General features: G+C 38.5%; 1 protein-coding gene across 2 annotated transcripts in view; it reads right to left on the bottom strand.

Moving 5' to 3' along the window:
* Positions 1-24,584, bottom strand: part of CSTF64 (cleavage stimulating factor 64) — a 37,213-nt gene that overhangs the window by 4,313 nt on the left and 8,316 nt on the right. The window contains exons 1-4 of one of the 2 annotated variants that reach the window (XM_010245041.2): positions 1,547-1,725; positions 1,280-1,313; positions 932-1,179; positions 783-860 (exon numbers count right to left, since the gene is read on the bottom strand). In XM_010245041.2, coding sequence (XP_010243343.1) covers positions 783-860; positions 932-1,179; positions 1,280-1,313; positions 1,547-1,582 — 396 coding nt within the window. In that variant the 5' untranslated portion in view covers positions 1,583-1,725. Of the gene's footprint in view, positions 1-782; positions 861-931; positions 1,180-1,279; positions 1,314-1,546; positions 1,726-24,584 lie in introns of those variants that run through there. The other variant, XM_010245040.3, reaches the window with a different exon arrangement.

Below are 24,584 nucleotides of genomic sequence, written 5' to 3'. Positions count from 1 at the left end.
GAACTTAAAGAACCTCAAAATAGTACTTATCAAAGCACAGAGAAAAATGAATACATGAACTGCAAGAACTAGAACTTCCTACATTGCCTTCACCCAATATTAGAAGAATAAAATTGCAAATTTGAAAGAAAAAGAAAGTAAACTTCTGGTAATATTTAAGATCTTCAATTCTAGAAATTCACCACATGGATGCAGATATGGATATCCCATCAAGCATATGGTGACATGCTTTCACTTCTGGTATTCTTCTTTTCAATCTTGTTCAAGGTACATGTCTTTCTCAATGCTTATATCTGCCAATATGATGAACCTAACATTTCCAAAGTTTCTTGGTTATCATAGTATCTGCTTTTGATATATACCATTACATATTTTAGAGTTGCCAAATCCACACTTTATCTGGTGTCATTATCAGTATTCTACCTTGTTGTGTCAACACATGCATATTTAGCATGTTCAGGTATTCCTGTACCATACGTGCAAGTTTAGTTATTCTCTGACATTTATGAGAAGAAAAGTGAGCAGATTCTCAAACTCCAAATGGCACAATGCTCCACTTGAAAGGAAATATATTTATATATGCATGAAGTTTAGCAATACTTCCAAACTGGTTACTCTGTGTGTGCCCACTTCCAAAAGATTATCCAAACACCTCACATGTTATAGTAAAGCATGTTGTCTCAAACCATAAAATGAATTAGTGGGAAAATGGAAGGGGAAAAGGGAAAAAAAAACAAAGAAAAGACTTAAAGCTACATTAGTATCAAAGTATAGATAACCACCTGAAAAAGAGCTTTTGACAACTGTGGACTTGCTACCAGTAGTTGGCGAGCCAGTTCCTTTTTTTGTGTAGCCATTGCCTGTCATTGGGATTACATTGTAAACATGAAGCTGTTCATGAAGGACAAATTAAAAGAAGGGAAATGCATACCTTCATCTCTGACATAACCTCTTGCAACTGATGTTTAGACATTTTAGCCAGATAATGGGTTAAAGGATCATTGATCACACCAGACTGATTTTGCAAACCAGTTTGCTTGGAGGACATGCCACCAGTCTGAACGTCACCTAGTGCTCCTGCCATAACTGATGCAGCAGTGGCAGCCAATGGGAGGCCAATTGGCTGATGGAGAGTAGAATCCCCAAAAATTGCCGGGCCACCTACTTGTTTTTGAGTATCTGTGATATTTTTATAGCAGGTTGTCACATGACCTTGACAATATTAATGTGAAAAGGAGGAGCAAACAATGATTGGAGTTAGGGATAAGGGAAAACTGACCAACATTTGAAGTCAACCCTGGCCCACCACGACCCTGCAAAAGAAAAGTGAAATTTGCACAACTTATTTCTCTATTTATTTAGTCATTCAGAATGCAAATCTGAGAACAAAACTTTTGATTTTTTTGTTTGGTGAGAAAAGAAAATCATAAACAAATAGAAGGGGCTAAGCTGGCCCCCTAAAATGAAAACAAAAAAGAACAAGAAGTCAATTCCTCACAATCCCTCCAAAATGAACCCTAATGAGCCCATTAAAATTCTTCATTACCAGAGGCCAGTCCCTAAGAAGTAAGCCAACATCCATGATATCTTGGGATCATTCACAAACGGTCCCATAAGATTGAGAAGAATTGCTGCTCTGAAGGATGCCCCCAGTCTGCCCTGACTAAAGAGGGTCCCCAGATGGCATATTTTTAGAAAATAAGTCCTCAGTAGTGAGACATGAGAAGATGTACATCAACTGACTCCAACCTCTGTATAAATCAATTGCAAGGTTAGGTATCATTAGGTCATAAAGAACTTCACCATCCAATCATGCAAAGAAAACTGCTTTTTTAGGAAAAAGTAAGTATATTTGTATTAATGATTAAAAGGGTAAACCCCAGTAAAGTACGCACAGTAAGAAACTGTACAAGCAGAAAGAATACACAGTATTTCAGATACTATGATAATTTCAAAAAAGAGGGCTTTGATTGAGAGATTAGCAGCATGGACCCAAAAATAAAATTTTGCTATCATAGTCCAAATCAATTCATCTATTTGAGAATATTTGCCATCGAAAACTTGTTAGACAGTGTATGCCCTTAGCTCCAATCAAAATGATGTACAGATACATTTATTGTAAATGAATAAAAGTACATTATTGTTTCATGTTGATATTGGTATGTTTATGTGTAATTACCCCTTAAACTGGTCACTTATGAGACTCGTGTTAGTTTAAAATGTTCTCAGCCGTTGGATAGACTTAGGGAGTTTATCCTGCCAAGGCTGACACTAATGTGCTATCAAAGAAGTTGGGGCAACTTGTCTTAGCTGCTAGGGTTAGACCCGAAGCGTATGCAGTGTGTTTAGATGAAACATTGAACCCGGACCATTTTCCAGTTATACCTTGGACCTTGTAGATTGATGGGCAAAACTGGAAAGTTACATAACTCCTAGACTTGATTATGGTACTACACTAGGTGTTGGATTGGGCTATCTTTTGATATGCCAATCAATGAGATGCATCAAGGGTCAAAACCTAGGTATGTTGGGGTAATCTAAGAATTCACTTGAGCAGGTGATCACAATGATAGGATCGGCCCCTTTGTCAAACAAAGTGAATGATAGGACTTACATTCTCTCTGGTGGAAACATTAACTATCGGCAGTGGATTTCAACTGTGTTTGAGATTTGGTTTTGCAGAATATATATATATATACGTTTTATGAAAAATGTTTGCAAAATGTTTTAATTCCCGAGATCCATCCGAGTAGAGAGTGTGACATTGCACCTTGCAGCTAGAGGAGAGGTCCTTCCCTGTCAAGCAATGTGTGATCATTATGGGCCGAGAGGTTAAGTGTAAGAGACCATTACAAGGTTGATTACCTAATGGGCTTTATCTTACTTAAGTCCATTATCCTTAGGTCTTCATAGGATGGCTGAATTCAATGATCATTTAGGTGTAAATGTTGGATCCATATTGAGCCCATAGTGATGTGCTCAGGGGTTCACTGCATTTAGTAGTGAATTTGGCCAAGCCTTTTCACAGAGGCTGGGCCAAACCCATGTGGACTTATGTGAGGTCATTATGGGATCCCACACCATACAAATCAAGCCTAAGTTGGCCATGCAACACCCTTGGGTCGTGAGCCTTATAGCTGATGGGCCTAAGGCCCATAATTAATATGATTAACTTGCCATGGGGAGAATCTGGGTATGGAGCACCTAATCTCATAAGAAGATAAGGTATATCTCTAATTAAAGTCCAAATCTGATTTAGAGCTGGATTATCTCCTAATTAGATTAGGAGATAGCTTCATAAGAGATTATAAAAGAGGAGGGGGCGGACCAGTCCAAGACATCTTCATATTTTTGCAGTTTCTGGTTCTCTCTGCACCCTTTTGACTCTGAGTTTTTTCCCAGTTCGATATCAGCTATCTAGGACTAATTTAGATAAGTTTTCCTCTTATTTTTGCAAGAAAAATTCAGGGAATGTTAGGCTCATCATCCTCAGTTCAATCCAAGCAGTTGGATCTCACTTTTGCTGAAAACTGTGTTGTTGGATCAGCTTCACCTATACATTGTGCCATCTTTAGTGGAGGTTGGTTTTAGGACTGATTTGGGCATGAACTTCCACCTTGGGATCTGCATTTGTGGTATTCGTATCAAGTACAAATTTCCATCTTTGTTTGGTTTCAAATCTGCTCCGGTTCAATGCAAGATCGATCTTGAAAAATGCAGTTTTTTTAAACATAGGGAATTCGATTCCCATAAGGATTTAGGAAATTTTTGAAATTTCGCCCAACCATCTAGCATGATCCGGCCATCCATATTATGGATCCTAACCCTTCCAACAATGGTATCCATAGTTGCCAAGGTGTTGTCGCCTAGGCACTCGCCTAAGTGACTAGGTGCCCTTGGCTGGGTGCCTTGAATTTTAGCAACTAGGCAACTAAGCGCCCACCTAGGCGACAAAAATGACAAGGAGGGTGCCTTTATAATATCATTTATATTGTTGTATCTTATTAATGTATGTGTTAATACATTTTATTATGTGCTATATATATCAATTATACTTTGTTTTAATGTTTTACTATTGAAATTTAAAAGATCAAAGGGTTTTAAGAAGAGAAAAAGAAAGAAAGAAAAGAAAAGAAAAGAAAGAGGAAAGAAAAAATAGAATAATAAAGTTCTTTTTTTTCTATTTTCTCTCTCTAATTAAATAAAACAGAAACTCCATCCTTGTTTTTTTTTTCTATTTTACTTTCTATCTTGAATATTTATCATATAAAGTTAATAACCTTCTTTAGATGCTAATTAATATGAATCTGCTCTATTAAATACTTGTTATAGTAGTATTACTTTTGAAAATAATGAAATTACTATATGTAAAAGCTTTTATCTTTTAGATGTGATGATTTGCCACATTTTTAGAGGAATTTTAATGTTCTTAATAAAGAGAATTGCTATTTTTTCAATTAACATACATGCTGAATGGTATATAAAACTAGGAAACTATCCAAAAGTCAGTTTCTTATATTATAAAATTTTTATCGCCTAGGCAACTAGGCGCCCCAGTGTCGCCCAGAATCACCTAGGCGCCTTGAAAACTATGGTGGTATCAGAGCAGTTCAGCCCTTGGACTGAACCAAAACTCAAATCAGCAAGAACTAGTCTAGCCGATTTGAGCAGTTAGCAGAAACCGCTGAGAATTCGGTTCTCAAAGTGGATCAATGATCTGAAATATATACACACCAAATTTATTTCAGATCTATACACACCAAATTTGATGGTGGCAAGATCTATACACACCAAATTTATTAACTTGATTATTTGGTCTGTAATTAATTATTTTTCTTTTCTAGAAAGAATGTATTAGGTTTTTCTTATGTAAGCAATAGAAATTAGGGTTTTTCTATTTTTTACGTTGGAGAAATCGTTGGAGCTTGCAGAGAAGACAGAGATTGCAGATGGAGATCGATCTACAGATTGCAGTTTCACAAGGATGCAGTTTTTGTCCAGATTGGATTCAGACCATCTAGCCATTTATTTCTGATTATCTGCTATTTATTTGCTGATATGATTAATTGAGAATTTCATATCATTACCTATGTGAAGTGATGCATGTTTTGGACACCAAACCCTAGGCCGATCTGACCTAGCTTTGGTCCAATCTTGTTGGGCCGAACCTATGGTTCTTTGGGGTCTGATCATAGCCCCTTGGATCACTGTTTAAATGACCCAAAATCAATCTACTCCAAGGGTTTAATGGCCCATTGCATGGACCAATTTGGCCCATGCTTCAAAACCTTTTTATGTTAGATTAAAGCAAGACTAGCCCATTTCAGCATTGACTGTTATATGGGTCAAACTACTTTTTGTAGTTTAGCCCATATACCAAGACAAAATTATTAGATAATTTGGTCCATTGATGGGATGATCATGTGTGAGAGTTGTCAGTTAGGAAAGCATTGTAGACAGTCTTTTAAACCAAGTAATAAAAGTACTTCTACTTTTAATATTGTTCACACTAATGTATGGGGGCCATATCATATCCCTTCCATGGGAGGATTCTGTTACTTTCTCTTGTTTGTGGATGATTATACATAATATTCTTGGATATATTTGATAAGATCACGTGATGAGGTTCCTAACTTGGTACAACAGTTCTGCCAGATGGTTCTCACACAATTTGGAGTGAGAACTAAGGCTTTTAAATCAGATAATGCCTGAGAGTACTTTGAGAAGGACCTGACAACGTATCTCTTAGAACATGGTGTAGCTCATCAGAGCAATTGTGCATATACGCCGCAACAGAATGGAGTTGTTGAGAGGAAAAACAGACACATTGTGGAGGTGGCAAGGAGTCTTATGGTGTGTGCTTCAGTTCTTGTGCAGTTCTGAGGAGATGCAATTCTTACAGTTGTGCATTTGATTAACCGTGTTCCTTTACAGACTTTGGGGTTTAAGGTGCCATTTAGTCTTCTTTTTCCAGATGGGGAGATATTTCATATACCTCTGAGGGTTTTTGGTTGTGTTTCTTTTGTTCACATTCTTGGCCCTCATCGCAAGAAATTGGATCCTAAGGCCAAGAAATGTGTTTTTCTTGGGTATGCTCAGAACCAAAAGGGGTATTGCTGTTATGACCCAGTGTCGAGGAGCAGATTTGTCACTATGGATATTACCTTCTTTGAATCCACCTTCTTCTCGAGTGGTTCTCCTCAGGGGGAGAGTTTTGGAGAGGAGAACTCACAATCTATTCCTCTTCCTGTTTCTTTGGTGCCTCCATCAGTTCAGCCAGCATCTGCATCAGTTCAGCCAGCACTTGCACCTCCAATTTCATTACCTAAGCCACTACAGGCAACCTCACAGAAATATTAGCGCTGGCAAATGATGGTTGACTCCACACATCCTCAACCCACACCACTCTCTATCAGTCCTTCTGAAACTCCAGATTCAGTAGATACAGTAGCATGTATTCCTCTTGAGCCTGAGCCTGCTATGTTTTCTAATGATAATGTTTCTGTCCCAAACACCATTGTTGCAATTGATCCCACTGACCTTAATCTTCCCATTGCACTTCGTAAGGGGAAGAGAAAGTGTACAGCCCACTGCATTTCTCACCATCTTTCCTACAGTGCCTTATCACCCTCCTACCGTGCTTTTCTTTCTTCCCTGGATTCTGTGTCTATGCGTAGGAATGTTACTAAGGCTCTCTCCAAACCTGAGTGGAAAACAACCATGCAAGATGACATGGATGCTTTGGTCAAAAACCAAACTTGGGAAATAGTTGATCTCCCCCCAGACAAGGAGACAGTCGGATATAGATGGATATTCACAGTGAAGCATAAGGCCGATGGCAAGATAGAGAGGTACAAGGCAAGGTTGGTAACAAAAGGGTATACTCAGACCTATGGTGTTGATTATCTGGAAATCTTTGCACTAGTAGCTAAGATGAGTTCAGTTCGTATCCTTTTATCTCTAGCAGCCACCTATTCATGGCCCTTGTTCCAGCTTGATGTCAAAAATGCCTTCCTCAATGGTGATTTACAGGAGGTATATATGGACATTCCAGTAGGCTTTTATGAAAATGTTGGTAAAGGAAAGGTGTGCAGACTCAGAAAATCTCTATATGGACTATAACAATCACCTAGGGCTTGGTTTGACAGGTTCAGAGGGGCACTCATCCGTTTTGGATACACACGGACACAGTCTGTACACCCTCTTTGTGAAGAGGAGAGATGCTCTAGTGTCAATTTTGATTGTGTATGTGGATGATATAGTGGTGACAGGAAATGATCTGGAGAAGATTGATGATCTCAAAAAATCATTGCAGCAAGAATTTGAGATCAAAGATCTTGGTGAGCTCAAATACTTCTTGGGGATTGAAGTTGCAAGATCCAAGCATGAGATCTTCATTTCACAGAAAAAGTATGTACTTGACCTACTACGGGAGACTGGGAAGCTGGGGACCAAACCAGCAGATACTCCTATTGATCCAAATAATAGAATTAATGGTGTGGATGGTGAGTTGGTAAAGGATGTGGGGAGATATCAAAGAATGGTGGGCCGACTGCTGCATTTGTGTATGACACGACCAGATATTTCTTATGTTGTCAGTGTTGTGAGTCAGTACATGCATGAACTTCGAGTTCAGCATTGGGAAGCTATTGGGAGAATACTTGCATATCTGAAAAAGCACCTTGGCAGAGGCATTCTTTTCTCAAATCATGAGAATCTGAAGCTAGAATTCTATACAGATGCAGACTAGGCAGGATGCATAGATGACAGGAGATCTACATCAAGAGTGTACCTTTTTAGGTGGAAACTTGATCTCCTGGAAGAGTAAAAAGCAAGCGGTTATGGCAAGGTCAAGTGCAAAGGCTGAGTATAGATCCATGGCTCATGGAGTCTCAAAACTTCTTTGGGTTAGATCTCTTTTGAGTGAAATTGGGGTGAAAGCAGAGGAACCTATGATGTTATACTGTGACAATCAAGCTGCAATCAAAATTGCCTACAATCCAATTCAGCATGATAGGACAAAACACATTGAAGTTGATAGACACATTATAAGAGAAAGGGTAACAACCGAAGAAGTTTGTTTGCCTTATGTCTCTTCAGAGTTTCAGCTGGCTGATGTTCTTACTAAAGGGGTGGCAAAGAACAAGCTTGAACATGATCTATGCAAGTTGGGAATGAAGGGATGAGAGATCCATCATATGGATGGCCGAAGCCTGCAAGAAGGTTGGGCGAAATTTCAAAAATTTCTCTCTCCCATGTGGGAATTGCGATCCCTGTTTTAGAAAACTGCATTTTCAATGATCAATCGTGAAACCAAACCGAACCAGATCTGAAACCAAAAGGGAGTAGAGGGATATACATGATACGGAGTAATAGTAAAACCCCAATGAAGGTGTTCACGCCCAAGGAGAAGACCAAAGACTGCTTCCAACGAAGATGACACGGTGCGAGGTGAAGCAGAATCAGCAGAACGGTTCTTTAGCAAGAACCGAATTCTTCAGCAAGAATATGATGGAGGGCTGGTGCGCACGACTTCAGATTGCATTTTCTAGCAAAGGGCAATATCAAGAACTGTTCTTGATCACTCCCACTGGTGGAGATCGAACTAGGTGGGACGGCAAGAGCAAGAACAAGAGCAGAAGACAGAAGCAGTCGAACTGTATATTGTCTTCTCTCTTAATTCAGCAGACTATCTTTGATTTCTGTTGTATCTCTGTAGGTTCGCCCTGCTCTCCTATTTATAGCCTTAAAAAGAGGTTATAATCTCATTAGGAGTATCCTAATCCAAATCTTTTATTTGGATCTGGACTCTCTTTAAGAGATAAGGATAATCCCTTATCTTATCTGCAGATAAAGATCAGCCCTCCTAATCTAATTAGGAGTTTCCTTATCCAAATCTTTATTTGGATCTAGACTCTCTGAGTAGATAGGGATAATCCCTTATCCTATCTGTTGATCTAAATCCCAGAACCGCCCTCTTTTAATTAATCTCATTAAGCCAGTTCGAATTGGGCTTTAGGCCCATTAAGTCCATCTACTCACTTACCCTCCAAACTGCTGCCCAGTTGGATATCCTTGTATGGCGTGGGACCCAAACATTGATCTACACATCAGCCACATGGGTTCAGCCCAGCCTCTGTTACAAGGCCTAGCCGAATTCACTGTAGGAGACAGTGAACCCCTGAGTCCATCACCATGGGCTCTTAATGGGCCCAACATTTACACTAAATGGTCCCTGGGTCAAGCCACCTTATAAAAACCCAAGGACTGTGGGCAGATGCAAGATTAACCCATCAGGTATTACCCTCAATGATTTTACACTTAACCTCTCAGCCCATAATGATCAAACACGGCCCGACAAGAGAGGACCTCTCCCTCGGCTGCAAGGTACAATGATGCACTCTCTACTCACATGGATCCCGGGAATTAAAACCTTTTGCAAAGATTTTGAAACCATAATATATATATGTATATTTCTATATAAATATATTTTGCAAAACAAATTTCAACGGTTGAAATCGACTGCTAGCAGTTTTGGTTTCTATCAGAGAGAGTGCATCCCCGATCATTCACTTTGTCCGACAAAGGGGTTGATCATGTCACTATGATCACCCACTCAGATGAATTCTCAAACTGTCCCAACATACCCAGGTTTTGACCCCCTCTAACGATCTCACTGATTGGCATATCAAAGACAGCCCAATCCGACACCTAGTGTAGTATCATAATCGAGTCTAGGGGTCAGGTGTAACATTCCAATTTTGCCCATCTATCTCTAAGGTCCAGGGTAATACTGGAATTTTGGTTCGGTTCAGGGTTTCAAGAAAACCCACACTGCATGTACCTCAGGTCTCACCCTGGCAGTTGAGACAAGCCACCCCAACCAACTTGGCAACACATCAGTGTCAGCCTTGGCAAGATAAATCTCCCCAGATCTATCCTACGGCTATGAAGATTCTAAACTAACACGAGTCTCATATGTGTCCAGTTTAAGGGTATTACACAGAAACACACCATAATAACATGAATCAAATATGTATTTTATTCATTTACATTAAATGTCATAATGTACATCATTCTGATTGGAACTAAGGGCATAGACTGTCTAACAGGGAATGTGTGACATTTACTCCCAACTTAAGAGGGAGTGTTGAACATTAATCAGTTCTATGATGTTTTTCTGAGTAGATGTTTTATGTTAGTTGTTAGATAGGAGGTGGGAACCATAGTAGTTATGTGAGCCTTGCGTCCAAGGCAAGATGGCAAAAAGAACATTTACAGGCAAGTCTAAAAGAAGTACAAGCACACTTGACCTTATACATACTGATGTATATGGTTCCATGAATTTTAGGACACGGAACCAACACTATTATTTCATAACTTTCACCGATGATTATTCTCGATATGGTTACATGTACCTAATGAGACATATGTCTGAATCCTTGAAAAGTTCGAGTTTAGACAAGAAGTCGAAAAACAGTTGGAGAGACAAATCAAAACCCTTCGATCAGATCGAGGAGGTGAATATCTCTCTGACGAATTCAGAAACTACTTAAAGGACAATGGGATTATATCACAGTTGTCTCCTCCTGCTACACCACAATTAAACAGTGTGTTAAAAGAGATAATTGAACTCTATTAGATATGGTCCGATTACTACTCGTCCATTCAGAGTTACCCATATCCTTTTGGGGGCATGCATTAGAGACTACAATTTAGGTGCTAAATAGGGTTCCAACCAAATCGGTTCCTAAGACTCCTTATGAGCTATGAGCCAGCAAGAAACCAAGTGTAAGACACTTGAAAATACGAGTTGTCCAACACACGTCAAAAGGACAAATGCGGACAAATTGAAATCCAAACCAATCGTTGCCTATTTGTAGGCTACCCCAAGGTCTCCGTAGGGTATCTATTCTATGACCCATGATAACAAAAATTGTTTGCTAGTTGAAATGCCTACTTCTTGGAGGAGAATTACATCCTAAACAATCACCATCAGGAAGTTGTTCTTGACGAAGAGAGCTCAGGAGTAATAGGAGATAACCCATAGATTCCAGATAATAATATCCAACTTAGAAGATCTACCCAGGTTTCTAGACCTCCCGTTCGTTATGCGATGATCAAAAAAGTTACTTGATGAAAGTTGCGAATAGTAAGGAAGATCTCGTGACTTATACGGAAGTTATGTTGGACGTATACTCCCTGAAGTGGGTAGATGCCATGAAAGTCGAAATGAACTCGATGAAACCCAACGAAGCCTGGACTCTGGTAGACCCACCCCTGGGGTGAAAGCAATCAGTTGCAAATGGATATACAAGAGAAAGAAGGGCCATGATGGAAAGGTTGAGACCTATAAAGCTCGACTTATAGCGAAAGGGAAAACTCAGAAAGGAGTCGACCATGAGGAGACATTTTCACCGGTGGCCATGCTCAAATCCATAAGGATACTATTAGCCATAGTTGTACACTACAACTAAGAAATTTGGCAAATGGATGTCAAAACTACATTCTTGAATGGAGATCTTACTGAAGATATCTATATGCAATAGCCACAAGGCTTTGTTGCCAAGGGTCAGGAACACATGGTGTGTAAGCTGAATAGATCCATTTATAGGTTGAAGCAAGCTTCCAGAAGCTGGAACATTCGATTTGATGCAACAGTCAAATAGTTTGATTTTGAGTAGAATCCAGGTGAACCCTGTGTTTACAAAAAGATAGTGGGAGATAAGGTTACGTTTATGGTTCTGTATGTATACAAGATTCTACTCATTGAGAATGATGTAGAATGTTGACTATGGTGAAGGTATGACTTTCAAAGCAATTCTCCATGAAAGATCTTGGAGAAGCCTCTTATATCTTGGGAGTTCAACTCTAATAGAGATAGATCGAAGAGGATAATTGGATTATCCTAATCTACTTACATTGACAAAATCGTCAACAGATACAACATGTAGAACTCCAAAAAGGGGTTTGTTCCTTTTAGGCATGGAGTCACTCTCTCCAAAGGAATGTCACCTAAGACCCCTGAGGAGATAGAGGACATGAGAGAGGTTCCCTATGCCTCAATCATAAGGAGTATCATGTATGCTATGTTGTGTGCTCGGCCAAACAAAGTACCTATGGAGGACTAAAGACTATTGTCTTATCTTCGATGGTAGCTCACTATAGATGGTCGGTTATACTGATGCTGACTTCCAACCTAACCCATATGATAGAAAGTCTATATCTAAATACTTTGGGACCCTGTGTAGCAAGAAAAATAGTCCACAGCTAAGGCCAAGCACATTGTCGTAAGTGAAGCTACCTAATAAGTAGTATGGATGAAGAAATTCGTCATAGAATTTGGAATCCTACCATATCACCCATTCCACTATTGTGTGACAATACTGGATCTATGGGAGATTGTTAGTAAAGGGAACATCCAGATTCAAAAGGTAGCATCAACAGAGAATGTGGCAAACCCATTGACTAAGCCACTGACATAGAAAGTGTTTGAGAAACACATAAAAAGTATGGAACTGAGGCTTGTACCCAATTGGACCTAAGTGCAAGTGGGAGCTATTAGATAGTGTATGTCCTTAGCTCCAATCAGATTGATGTACAGATACATTTATTATAAATGAATAATAGTACATATGGTTTCATGTTGATATTGGTATGTTTCTGTGTAATTACCCATTAAACGGGCCACTTATGAGACTCGACTTAGTTTAGAATGTTCTCAACCGTTGGATAGACTTCGGGAGTTTATCCCACCAAGGCTAACACTGATGTGCTACCAAAGAAGTTGGGGCAGCTTGTCTCAGCTGTTAGGGTTAGACCTGAAGCGGATGCAGTGTGCTTGGATGAAACACTGAACCCGAATCATTTTCTAGCTATATCCTGAACCTTGGAGATTGATGGGCAAAACTGAAAAGTTACACATAACCCCTAGACTTGATTATGGTACTACACTAAGTGATCAGGTTGTCTTTGATATGCCAATCAGTAAGATCCACCAAGGGTCAAAACCTAGGTATGTTGGGGCAGTCTGAGAATTCACTTGAGTGGGTGATCATAATGATAGGATCGGCCCCTTTGTCGAACAAAGTGAATGATAGGGCTTACATTCTCTTTGATGGAAACCTAAACTACCGGCTATGGATTTCAACTGTCTGAAACTTAGTTTTGCAAAATATATTTATATGATATATATATTAATGTTTTATGAAAAATGTCTGCAAAAGGTTTTAATTCCTAAGATCCATCCAAGTAGAGAGTATGACACTGCACCTCGCAGCCAAAGAAGAGGTCCTTCCCTATCAAGCAGTGTGTGATCATTATGTGCCGAGAGGTTGAGTGTAAGAGACCATTACAAGGTTGATTACCTAATGGGCTTTATCTTACTAAGTCCATTATCCTTAGGTCTTCATAGGATGGTTGAATTCAATGATCATTTAGGTGTAAATGTTGGACTCATATTGAGCCCATAGTGATGTACTCAGAAGTTCATTGCATTTAGTAGTGAATTTGGCCAAGCCTTTTCACAGAGGTTGGGCCAAACCCATGTGGACTTATGTGAGGTCATTATGGGAAGGCTTGGCCAAATTCACTAGGTTGGGCCCATGTGAAAAGGCCAAATTCACTAGGTTGGGCCTATCAGTTATAAGGCTCACAACCTAAGGCCAAATTCACTAGGTTGTGAGCCTTATAACTGATAGGCCTAAGGCCCATAATTAAGCTAGTACATGACAACTAAGTTGTCATGTGCCATGGGGCGAATCTGGGTTTGGATCTAGGTATGGAGCACCTAATCTTATAAGAAGATAAGGTATATCTCTAATTAGAGTCCAGATCTGATTTAGATCTGGATTATCTCTTAATTAGATTAGGAGATAACTCCATAAGAGATTATAAAAGAGAAGGGGGCGGACAGTCCAAGACAACTTCAGATTTTTGCAGTTTCTAGTTCTCTCTACACCCATTTGTCTCCCAGTTCTTTCCCAATTCAACATCAGCTATCTGGGACTAATTTAGATCAGTTTTCCTCTTATTTTTGCAGAAAAATTCAGGGAATATCAGGCTCATCATCCTCAGTTTGCTCCAAGCAATTGGATCTCAGTTTTGCTGAAAACTGTGTTGTTGAATCAGCTTCACCTATACATTGCGCCATATTCAACTGATGCTGGTTTTAGGACTGATTTGGGCGTGAACTTCCACCTTGGGATCTGCGTTTGTGGTATCCATATCAAGTACAAATCTCCCTCTTTGTTTGGTTTCAAATTTGGTCTGATTCAGTGCAAGACCAATCCTGAAAAATACAGTTTTTCAAAACATAGGGAATTCGATTCCCATAAGGATTAGAAAATTTTTGAAATTTCGCCCAGCCATCCATATGATGGATCATAACCCTTCCAACAAAACTTTGCAGTTCCTCTCCATTCAGATAGTCCGAAAGGTAGCTGCAAGAATCATGCGCCACACCAACTTGCCATTGCTAGGAAGTCCCTCCACATACCAGCCTTTTAAGAAATCTAAGATGGTTTTAGGGAAGAACTAACTTATACTCAGATTTCCAAGGAAATGACCCAAAGAAAAATCATCTTTCCTTTCCTTCTCCACATTGCAAAGTAGACAGTTTTGGGAGGTGATCTGAATGCCTCTCCTGTTCAGTTTGTCTTTTGTTAGACAGTTGCCCAACACTACTTTCAAAACCAGGAAAGAGACCTTTGGAGGTACTTCACTACCCCAAACTTTATGAGGAAAAGATGAACCACACAGGCTGAGGTGTTGCATCATAAACTTAACAGAAGAAAACCCATTTGCATCCCACCACCAAATTCTACCATTACTCTCAGAGGCAATGGGCTGGTATTGCTGCAACCAGTATAATAAAAATCATAACTTTATTGCCTAGTCAAAAAGGCTCCTTCCGAAAGTGGGGTTTCAAACACAATTAGAGTGAGAGGCTTAGAGCCACCATTAGAGAATAATTGTGCAATTGTGGCATCTTGTTGGTGGCAGCATAAAAGAAGCTGGGGTATGCTTCAACCAAAGGATTATCACCACACCAATTATCCTGCCAAAACCTTACCATTACCCAGTTTGATATAAGTGCCTTCAAGCAAATGAGATTGGATTTTCTGTATACCCTTCTAAACAGCTATATTAGAGGTTCTGACATCATGATTTGTATCTTAACCTCTCTCAAATCATATTTACCTGTAACCAAAAAGTTCCCACCAACTGTTTCTTTTAGCAATGAATCTCCAATGTCATTTGCTTAATAAGGCAGTGTTCATGTCTCTTATATGATAGATGCCCAATCCCCCCTTCTGTTTAGGAGAGAAAATACTGGCCCAGTCCACTAGGTGGATCTTTTTATTTTCTTTCCACCCTTTCCACAAAATCTCTTCGAATCTTTTCCAAGCCGCTAGCAACTCTAGTAGGGCCCGAGATAGATAATGGTTAGGGAGGCTTGAAAGAGAACTTTTGATGAAAGTTGGTTTTCCACCCTTAGAAAGATACCTTGCCTTCCAAGAGGAGAGTCTTTTATGGCACCTCTGATTACTGGGTCCTAGATAGAACAGGAGGAACAATTGGCACCAAGGGGCAGCTCGAGGTAAGTAATTGGGAGTTGGTACACCGTACACCTTGCAGCCCAAGACATTAGACGAACTATGAATATTATGAACCAGCTACTTTATGCATAAGGAATAAAAGAGAACCTTGGAGAGTATTGGAAATACCAGGACACTTTGTACCTAGGAGCTTAATTTACATCCTCAAATCTTATTCTTAAAAGTGAAAAGAAAAAGAATGTTTCTTTCACCATTGAACATGAGTGTAAAATCCAGGATCAAACTCTTATTTACAAGTTGAAGAGGAGGATTTTATGCCTCAAGCCACCAGCTTGTCCTAGGTTAGGCACTTTCTTAGAGTAGTAGTTCAAGCCATGAATGCCACCTTGGAAGGGACCTGGGGATCCAAAATATGAGCAAAAGAAATATTTCCAAGCAGTGTGTGTGATCTCCTAAAGAAAGAACAAACCATGAAACTTTCAGATTGGTCCCATGACCAAGTCCTAGGATGCCAATAACACCTAGAGATCCATCTTGCAGTAGTATTAAACTACACCTGCTTTATCAATTGTATTAGTATACAAGGCCAAGAACACCTCATCTATCACACCATAATCAGCCTCCATCTCCCAATCCATGTTCCATATATGGTTCCTTCAGTAAAGATGTGAGCCTATCCAATGGCTTTCCACATCAAACTCCCATAGGAAGTTTGGACTTCGTCTGGCTCCTGTCCCAGCTGCCTTGTATCTTTTCCTTTGTTGATAACAAGAAAACATTATTAAAAATGATCAAAAGGTAATACGAGGAGAGAAAAGAAGAAAACTCAAGGATCTAAATGAGATCATGAGGAGCCACACCCCAGCCTCGCATTGATGACCTCCCAACTTTCAGAGTGAATGATTGCATGAAATTACATTGATTCTAAAATTATGGGTACCAATAGGAGGCATCTTCATCTTTTTTCTGAGGATCTTCAGAATTACCATTGTGTGCAATTTGCCTCCATTCAAATCTGACTAATGAATAATCCCTTTGCATTTGTGGGTTAATGAAAAAACCAAGTATTCTTGTCCTGTTCTTTTAGTTAAAACAGTTTCTCTTGTTTGTCTTCAAGGAACCTCTTAATTGCATGTTGTTTTACTCCTCCCTCTATACTGACATATTAAAGGAATAACATTAAGATCTACCCCCAAATCCCCACCTATCACATGCATCTTCAGCTATCCTCAAAGGAGAAAAACACAAGCACCCAATTTAACTCTATGAGAGTATGATCTGATCACTATGTTTCACTCTCTAATGATCACATTAGTCAGTATTCCTCTAGACATCTCCAATGTCTGACAAAGAGTTACTGAAATGGTTAGTAGATCAATAATTTCCGGGAAGAATCCCTTATTACTCCAGCATTCCCTTCTTCTGAGACAGTATGTCCATAAAACCACAGATCCTTTAAAACCAAGAGTCCGCTCATTGGAGCATTAGCTTCTGAGACAGTAACAGATATTGCATGAGTATCAAAAAGTGGCCATAATTTTGAGTTACAAAAATGCACTCAACAGAAAAAGGCGGTTCTCTATCTCCTATTAGTTAGAACAAGCAGCAAACACGAGGACGGAGACAAAGTCATGCATATGTTCATAACATCTCCAACATACTGATATTCCTCTAAGAAACCCTCCAGCAAAAAATTCGTCGCTTTGTAGGGTAGGAATCTCTGGCAATTCTTTTTGACAGAAAGAAGTAGGGCTACTAGCCACACAGACTAACACCTTGAACAATGATGGCCAAAAGCATTTCAAGACCTAGACAGTAGTCCTCAACCTCACAGGAAACACAGACATCTCCAATGCTATCAAGAAACAAGATAGAATCCTTACTTTTTAAATCTTTATAATCTCCTAAAACCTAGGTTCTAGGTCAAACCAGACTTCCAAATTCAACAGAAAAAAGGCACAGGCTGATCCCAGAAGGACTGAAAGAGGATACCAAATAAAATCAAGGAAAATCAATGACAAATAGGCCATTAAACTTACCACAGAACTTTACAAAATACAAGATACGGTTTGAGAAAAATGGATAAAAGAAGAATATTTGAACTCCTCTAGCAGGCAAAAGCTGTACTTATCAATCTAGAAGACCAACTATTTTAGTTAAGGCCTTACTTGCTTCTAATTATTAACAGTATAAATTCAATTTTTTGGTTGGGAACGAGCAATAGCCATCCATTAGTAATGGCATATTCCTTTAATTTTCTCTTTTATTCCATCAATCCATGCTTCTAAACTCACTAGACTATCTATATATGAATCCCCAGGTTCCCACAAATTTTCTCTTTTTTTTTATTAGTAAACATGTATTTTATTAAATTTCAGATTGTAAACAGTTTATACAACTTGATGATGGGACTGTTGATCCCTTTAATCACTCTGTTCTATCTCTCATTACAGTGCAGCCCAAAATAGTTGCTTTCTCAATGCCCCCTGTTTTGCTAAAACATCAGCTAGCCCATTTGCACTTCTTCGAACCCATTTAAATTCAGCCTCAACCTCCTTTGCAATCTTTTCCACTTCCCTAATCACATGTTTAAACGTCCACGGGGTATGGCTGTTGTTTGCTGCCCAGGAAATTACTATTTTTGAGTCCCCTTCATGAAGGGATGAGAGATCCATCATATGGATGGCCGAACCTTGCAGGAAGGTTGGGCGAAATATCAAAAATTTCTCTCCCATGTGGGAATCACATTCCCTATTCTAGAAAACAGCATTTTCAAGGATCAATCTTGAAACCAAACCGGACCAGATCTAAAACCAAAAGGGAGTGGAGGGATATACCTGATACAAAGTAATAATAACCTCCAATGAAGATGTTCATGCCCAAGGAAAAATCCAAAGACTGCTTCCACCGAAGATGACACGGTGCAGGATGAAACAGAATCAGTAGAACGGCTCTTCAGCAAGAACTGAATTCTTCAGTAAGAATGTGATGGAGGGCTAGTAAGCACGACTTCAAATTACCTTTTCTACCAAAAGGTAATATCAAGAACCTTTCTTGATCACTCCCACAAGTGGAGATCGAACCGGTATGGCAGCAAGAGCAAGAGAGAAGGAGACAGTGCAGTCAAACTGTGTTGTCTCTCTCTGGAAATCAGCAGTCAGTCAGATGATTTCTGTTGTGTACTGAGGGTTCGCCCTGCTCTCCTATGTATAGCCTAAAAGAGATGTTCTCCTAATCTCATTAGGAGTTTCCTAATCAAAATCTTGTATTTGGATCTGAACTCTCTTTAAGAGATAAGGACAATCCCTTATCTTATCTGCAGATAAAGATCAGCCCTCCTAATCTAATTAGGAGTTTCCTTATCCAAATCTTTATTTGGATCGGGAATCTCTGAGTAGATAGGGATAATCCCTTATCCTATCTGCTGATCTAAATCCCAGAACCGCCCTCTTTTAATTAATCTCATTAAGCCAGTTCGAATTGGGCTTTAGGCCCATTAAGTCCATCTACTCACTTACCCTCCAAACTGCTGCCCAGTTGGATATCCTTGTATGGCGTGGGACCCAAACATTGATCTACACATCAGCCACATGGGTTCAGCCCAACCTCTGTTACAAGGCCTGGCCGAATTCACTATAGGAGACAGTGAACCCCTGAGTCCATCACCATGGGCTCTTAATGGGCCCAACATTTACACTAAATGGTCCCTGGGTCAAGCCACCTTATAAGAACCCAAGGAATGTGGGCAGATGCAAGATTAACCCATCAGGTATTACCCTCAATGGTCTTATACTTAACCTCTTAGCCCATAATGATCAAACACTGTATGACAAAAGGGGACCTCTCCCTTGGCTGCAAGGTACAGTGTTGCACTCTCTACTCACATGGATCCCGGGAATTAAAACCTTTTGCAAACATTTTGAAACCATAATATATATATATATATATGTATATCTCTATATAAATATATTTTGCAAAACAAATTTCAACGGTTGAAATCGACTGCTGGCAGTTTTGGTATCCATCAGAGAGAATGCATCCCCGATCATTCACTTTGTCCGACAAAGGGGTTGATCCTGTCACTATGATCACCCACTCAGATGAATTCTCAAACTGTCCCAACATACCCAAGTTTTGACCCCCTCTAAGGGTCTCACTGATTGGCATATCAAAGAGATCCAAATCTGACACCTAGTGTAGTATCATAATCGAGTCTAGGGGTCAGGTGTAACATTCCAGTTTTGTCCATCTATCTCCAAGGTCCAGGGCAATACTGGAATTTTGGTCTGGTTCAGGGTTTCAAGAAAACCCACACTGCATGTACCTCAAGTCTCACCCTGGCAGCTGAGACAAGCCACCCCAACCAACTTGGCGGCACATCAGTGTTAGCCTTGGCAGGATAAATCTCCCCAGATCTATCCAACGACTGTGAAGATTCTAAACTAACACGAGTCTCATATGTGTCCAGTTTAAGGGTATTACACAGAAACACACCATAATAACATGAATCAAATATGTACATTATTCATTTACATTAAATGTCATAATGTACATCATTCTGATTGGAGCTAAGGGCATACTCTGTCTAATACTTCCAACTCAACATGTCTGTATCCTAACTGTTTGGCTAACTTTAACCCTTGAAGTAATGCCAAAAGTTCAGCCTTCAATGAGTTTCCGATGCCAATCGATCCTGAGAATATACCCAATATCCTCCTTTCAGAATTTCTGAATACTCCTACTCCTGAATAAGGGTGTAAACGGATTGAATTTGAATCAGATCAGGCAACATCCGAATTCGAATCTGATTAGAAAATCCGATATTCGAATTCGATTCGATTCAAATTCGACTAATTAATTATTTTAATTAATAAATATATAAAATAAATATTTTATTGATATAAAGTACATAAATATAAAGGTGTAAATCAGGTCGGGCCGCCCACGAGCCATGCCGGCTGGGGGTTCGAGGTCCACGGCATGGCACAGCCCACGGGGCCCGTAGCGGGCCGAGCACAGCCTGCTCGGAATATAGTTGTTGCCCCTTCAACTTTTTGGGGGGGTTTAAAGAAATACCCCCCAACAACAATAAACAGCCATATAAGGGGGGTATTTGTGTATTTTGCTTATGGGGGGTTGAAAAAATTACATAAATGCCCCCCAACAGCTATATAACAACTAGTTTAGGGGGGCTTTTCGGGTAAAGTTATAAATAACTCTACAATGACCAAAATGCCCCTCCCAACAACTAAATAACAACTAGTTTTTGGGGTATTTTGGGCAATTGAATTATGTTCAATTCCTATAAATAGCCCTATCCTCCACCATTCTCATCACACCAATTCAACAATTCTCTTAATCTCTTCTCTCTCTCTCATACTCATACATTCTCAATTCTTTTTAATTTGAGTAATTCTGATTAGCTGATTGTCTGATTCTGCATTCTCCAATTCTCAAGTCTCAACTTTATTGAAGTTTCAACTTTCAACAAGAAGAAGGCTTGCTCAACCAGCTCAAGTATCTCAATTTGGAAAGCTTGGGTGTTGAAAGGCTTCAACCGTTAAAAATCAAGTTGGGATTTTGAACCGGTAATCCGAGTAAGTTGAATTAGATTAATTTTTATCATTTTAGAATTAAAAAAAAAATGGCGGACTCTTCTGAAAACCAATTCCCCAACATGTTCACCATTGATGATATTCAATCGCATCTTAATAGTGTTAGCACTGATGCGATTGATGTCGATGGAAGTGGAACTTTCACCCCCAGTACTAATACTAGGGGAAAAAGGAGGGCCTCTAAGTTGAGTAGCCCGGTTTGGAAAATTTTCAAAGTAGAGGATATTAAGGGGAAGGGGAAAAGGGACATTTGCCAAAAATGTAGGAAGGACTTTAATTATTGTAGCAAGGGTGGTACAGGTCATTTGAGCAGACATCTACTCACACATGAGAAAGAAGAAGATGAAGGGAGAGAAACAACTCAAACACAAATTGGGAGGGGGAGTAGTTTCGGTACTTTTAAATATTCACAAGAAAAAAGGAGACAACTTGCTAAGTATATTGTACATGCAGAACAACCATTTATACTAGCTGAAGATCCAAAGCCTGAAAAATGGTTGCATAATTACGTAAACCCACAATATAAAAATGTTTCTAGGAATACTATTAGGTCGGATGCTTTAAAAATTTTTTATTCATATAAACAAAATTTAATTTCTTTGTTAACAAATCTTAATTCTGAAGTTGCAATTACTTCGGATGTTTGGACATCCAAATTTAATATAAGTTATATTTGTGTTACCGGCCATTTCATTGATGAAAATTGGATTTTGAATAAAAGAATTTTAAGTTTTACTAGACTAGAATGGCAACATACTGGCCCAGCTATTGCTGCAAGTATTTTAAATACTTTGCATGCTTATGGAATTATTTTTTATTCATTTTGATAATGCCAGCAACAATGATTCTGCAATAAATATTTTAAAATCTCAATTAAGACCATGCTTAAATGGTAAATTATTTCATATTATATGTGCATGTCACATCTTAAATTTATGTATTCAAGATGCCTTGAATATTATTTCTACTCATATTTCAAAAATTAGAAATTGTATTACATATATAAAAAGTTCAGGGGCAAGAAAACAAGAATTTAAATATTTATGTCAAAATTATGGTTTAAAATATAAACATTTTATATTAGATGTAAAGCATAAGTGGAATTCTACCTATGCTATGTTAGAAAGTTGTATTTCTCATAAACAAATTCTTACTGATTTTTATAATTCAAAAATGCCTAATGATATTTGAGGAAGACTGGGAAATGGCAGTCTGTATAAAAAATTTTTTAAAACATTTTTACGATGCAACTAATGAATTATCTGAAATTTATTATCCAATTAGTTGTAATTTACCTTGTTAATTAATAGTAATTAGTGATTGTTTTGCAAAATATAGAAATAATCCACGATTTCAATGTATTGTTGAAATAATGGAAAATAAATTTAAAAAATATTGAGAGAACATTTCTCCTCTTTATTGTTTAGCTACAATATTAAACCCTAGGATTAGGAAAGATGGTTTAGATATTTTACTTGAATCATATTGTGAAAATATGAATATTGATATAGGAAATAAAAAAGAAGAAATTAATAATTTATTATTTGAAATGTACAGTTTATATGAATCTGAAGTTGTAGGAATTGTACAGCATCTTCTATTTCTGACCTTGAGCCCAGTAATAGAAGAGAAAAACTTTTTTATTTAATAAGTAAAAGGCAGAAATATGCTACTTCTACAACAAGTTCATTTATTGAACTTAATTTTTATTTACAAGCACTTTTTTCTAATTTAGGTGAAGGATCAAATAATTTTGATATTTTAGCCTGGTGGAGTGAACATTCAAAAATTATCTAGTTCTCGTCACCATGGCATGTGATCTACTAACCCCTCCGGTGTCTACAGTTCCATCAAAGTCTTGTTTTAGTGCAGGTACTAGGGTGCTGGATGACAAAAGAAGATGCGTGAACGATGAAAGCATAGAGATGTGCATCTGCTTCAAGGATTGGCTAGATGCAGAAGATAGATTACAAGACAAAGGAGTGCATGATACTACACCGGATATTTCACCCGAAGCAGATGATGAAAGTCATGAATCATGATTCATGAATTTGACTTGTATAGAATTTTTTATTTTTCTCAAATTATTGTAAATTTTTTTAATTTTATTTAATTTATTTGATTTTTTTAATTTCTAACAATGTAATTTTGTATTTTCAATTTGTAACTATATTGTATTTTTATATTTTATTAATTTATTCAATTTTCATATTTCATTCATCTAAGTATCCAATGATCCAATCATTGTATTTGTAATTTGTACCATTCAAAATTAAATGAAATAAAATTCCTATTTTTCTTCCGATTTGTTATTCCATCATTCTTATTTCAATTTGGTTAAGTTTTTTTTTCATTTATGTGTTAGATAACTTAGATTTCTCATTTCTTAATTTTTTAAATAGTTCCCGATTCCCAAAGTTTAAAGGAAAGTTAAATATTTTAGTTTTACAATTTTACTTAGAAAAGAAATCAAAATTTTCAAAAAAAAAAACAAAAAAGTAAAAAAAGTGTAGCCCGGTTCAACCCAGGCCTGCAGCACGGCACTGGCCCGCACGGGCCTAGGCCGTGGGCCATGCTAGGCCAACCCCCAAAATTTCCATCGGGAAGGGCGGCACGGCTCACCTTTTGCGCGGGCCGCCCACGGGACGTGTCTTGCCCGCCCGACACAGCCTAGTTTACACCTTTACATAAATATATAAATTATTTATATAACTTAATTATTATATATAATATTTTATATATTATAAGAACTAAATAACCGGGATATCTCGCCGAGCTACCCTTACTACACCTTGGAAGGCTATACATGGTATTCTCCCTCGCTTCCTCAGATTCATCAGGTATGATGCTTGCTCTAGTAATGCTATTCTGTTCTGGGAGGATATTTGGGTGGGTACTCAACCCCTCAAAGATTGTTTCCCCTCCCTCTATTCCCTTTCCCTTCACAAACATGAGCCAATTGCAACTTTTCTCCCGAGCCCGTTAAACCCCTTATCTTTAAAATGGGACTTTGGGTTTCGTAGAGGGTTAAGGGATGGTGAGTCAAGTTGTGTTATTGAGCTAATTCATTTACTAGAATCCGTTTGCTTGGACCCCACTTCTTCTTATCAAAGGGTTTGGACTCCTCTTCCAAAAGGTACTTTTACTTGCTCTTCTTTTCTAAAATCCCTCAGTTCTAACCCCATTTCCCAAGGATTCCCTGTCAAAGAAGTCTGGGTGCGACCTATTCCCCTAAAAATTGTTGTATTCTGCTGGGAAGTCTTCTATGGGAAAATCAATACTTTGGAAAACTTACAGAAAAAGAGACCCTCTCTTTGTCTTCCCCCAAATTGGTGTTCCTTGTGTAAGGCCGAGAATAAGGACTGTTTCCATTTGTTGATCTCCTGCTCCTTTGCTACAGCTATATGGA

Source organism: Nelumbo nucifera, chromosome 1 (assembly GCF_055504915.1).
Source record: "Nelumbo nucifera cultivar China Antique chromosome 1, China Antique-T2T, whole genome shotgun sequence".
NCBI lineage: Eukaryota > Viridiplantae > Streptophyta > Magnoliopsida > Proteales > Nelumbonaceae > Nelumbo > Nelumbo nucifera.
The sequence above is the reverse complement of the archived record's forward strand: the minus strand, read 5'-3'. Positions and strand labels throughout refer to the sequence as shown.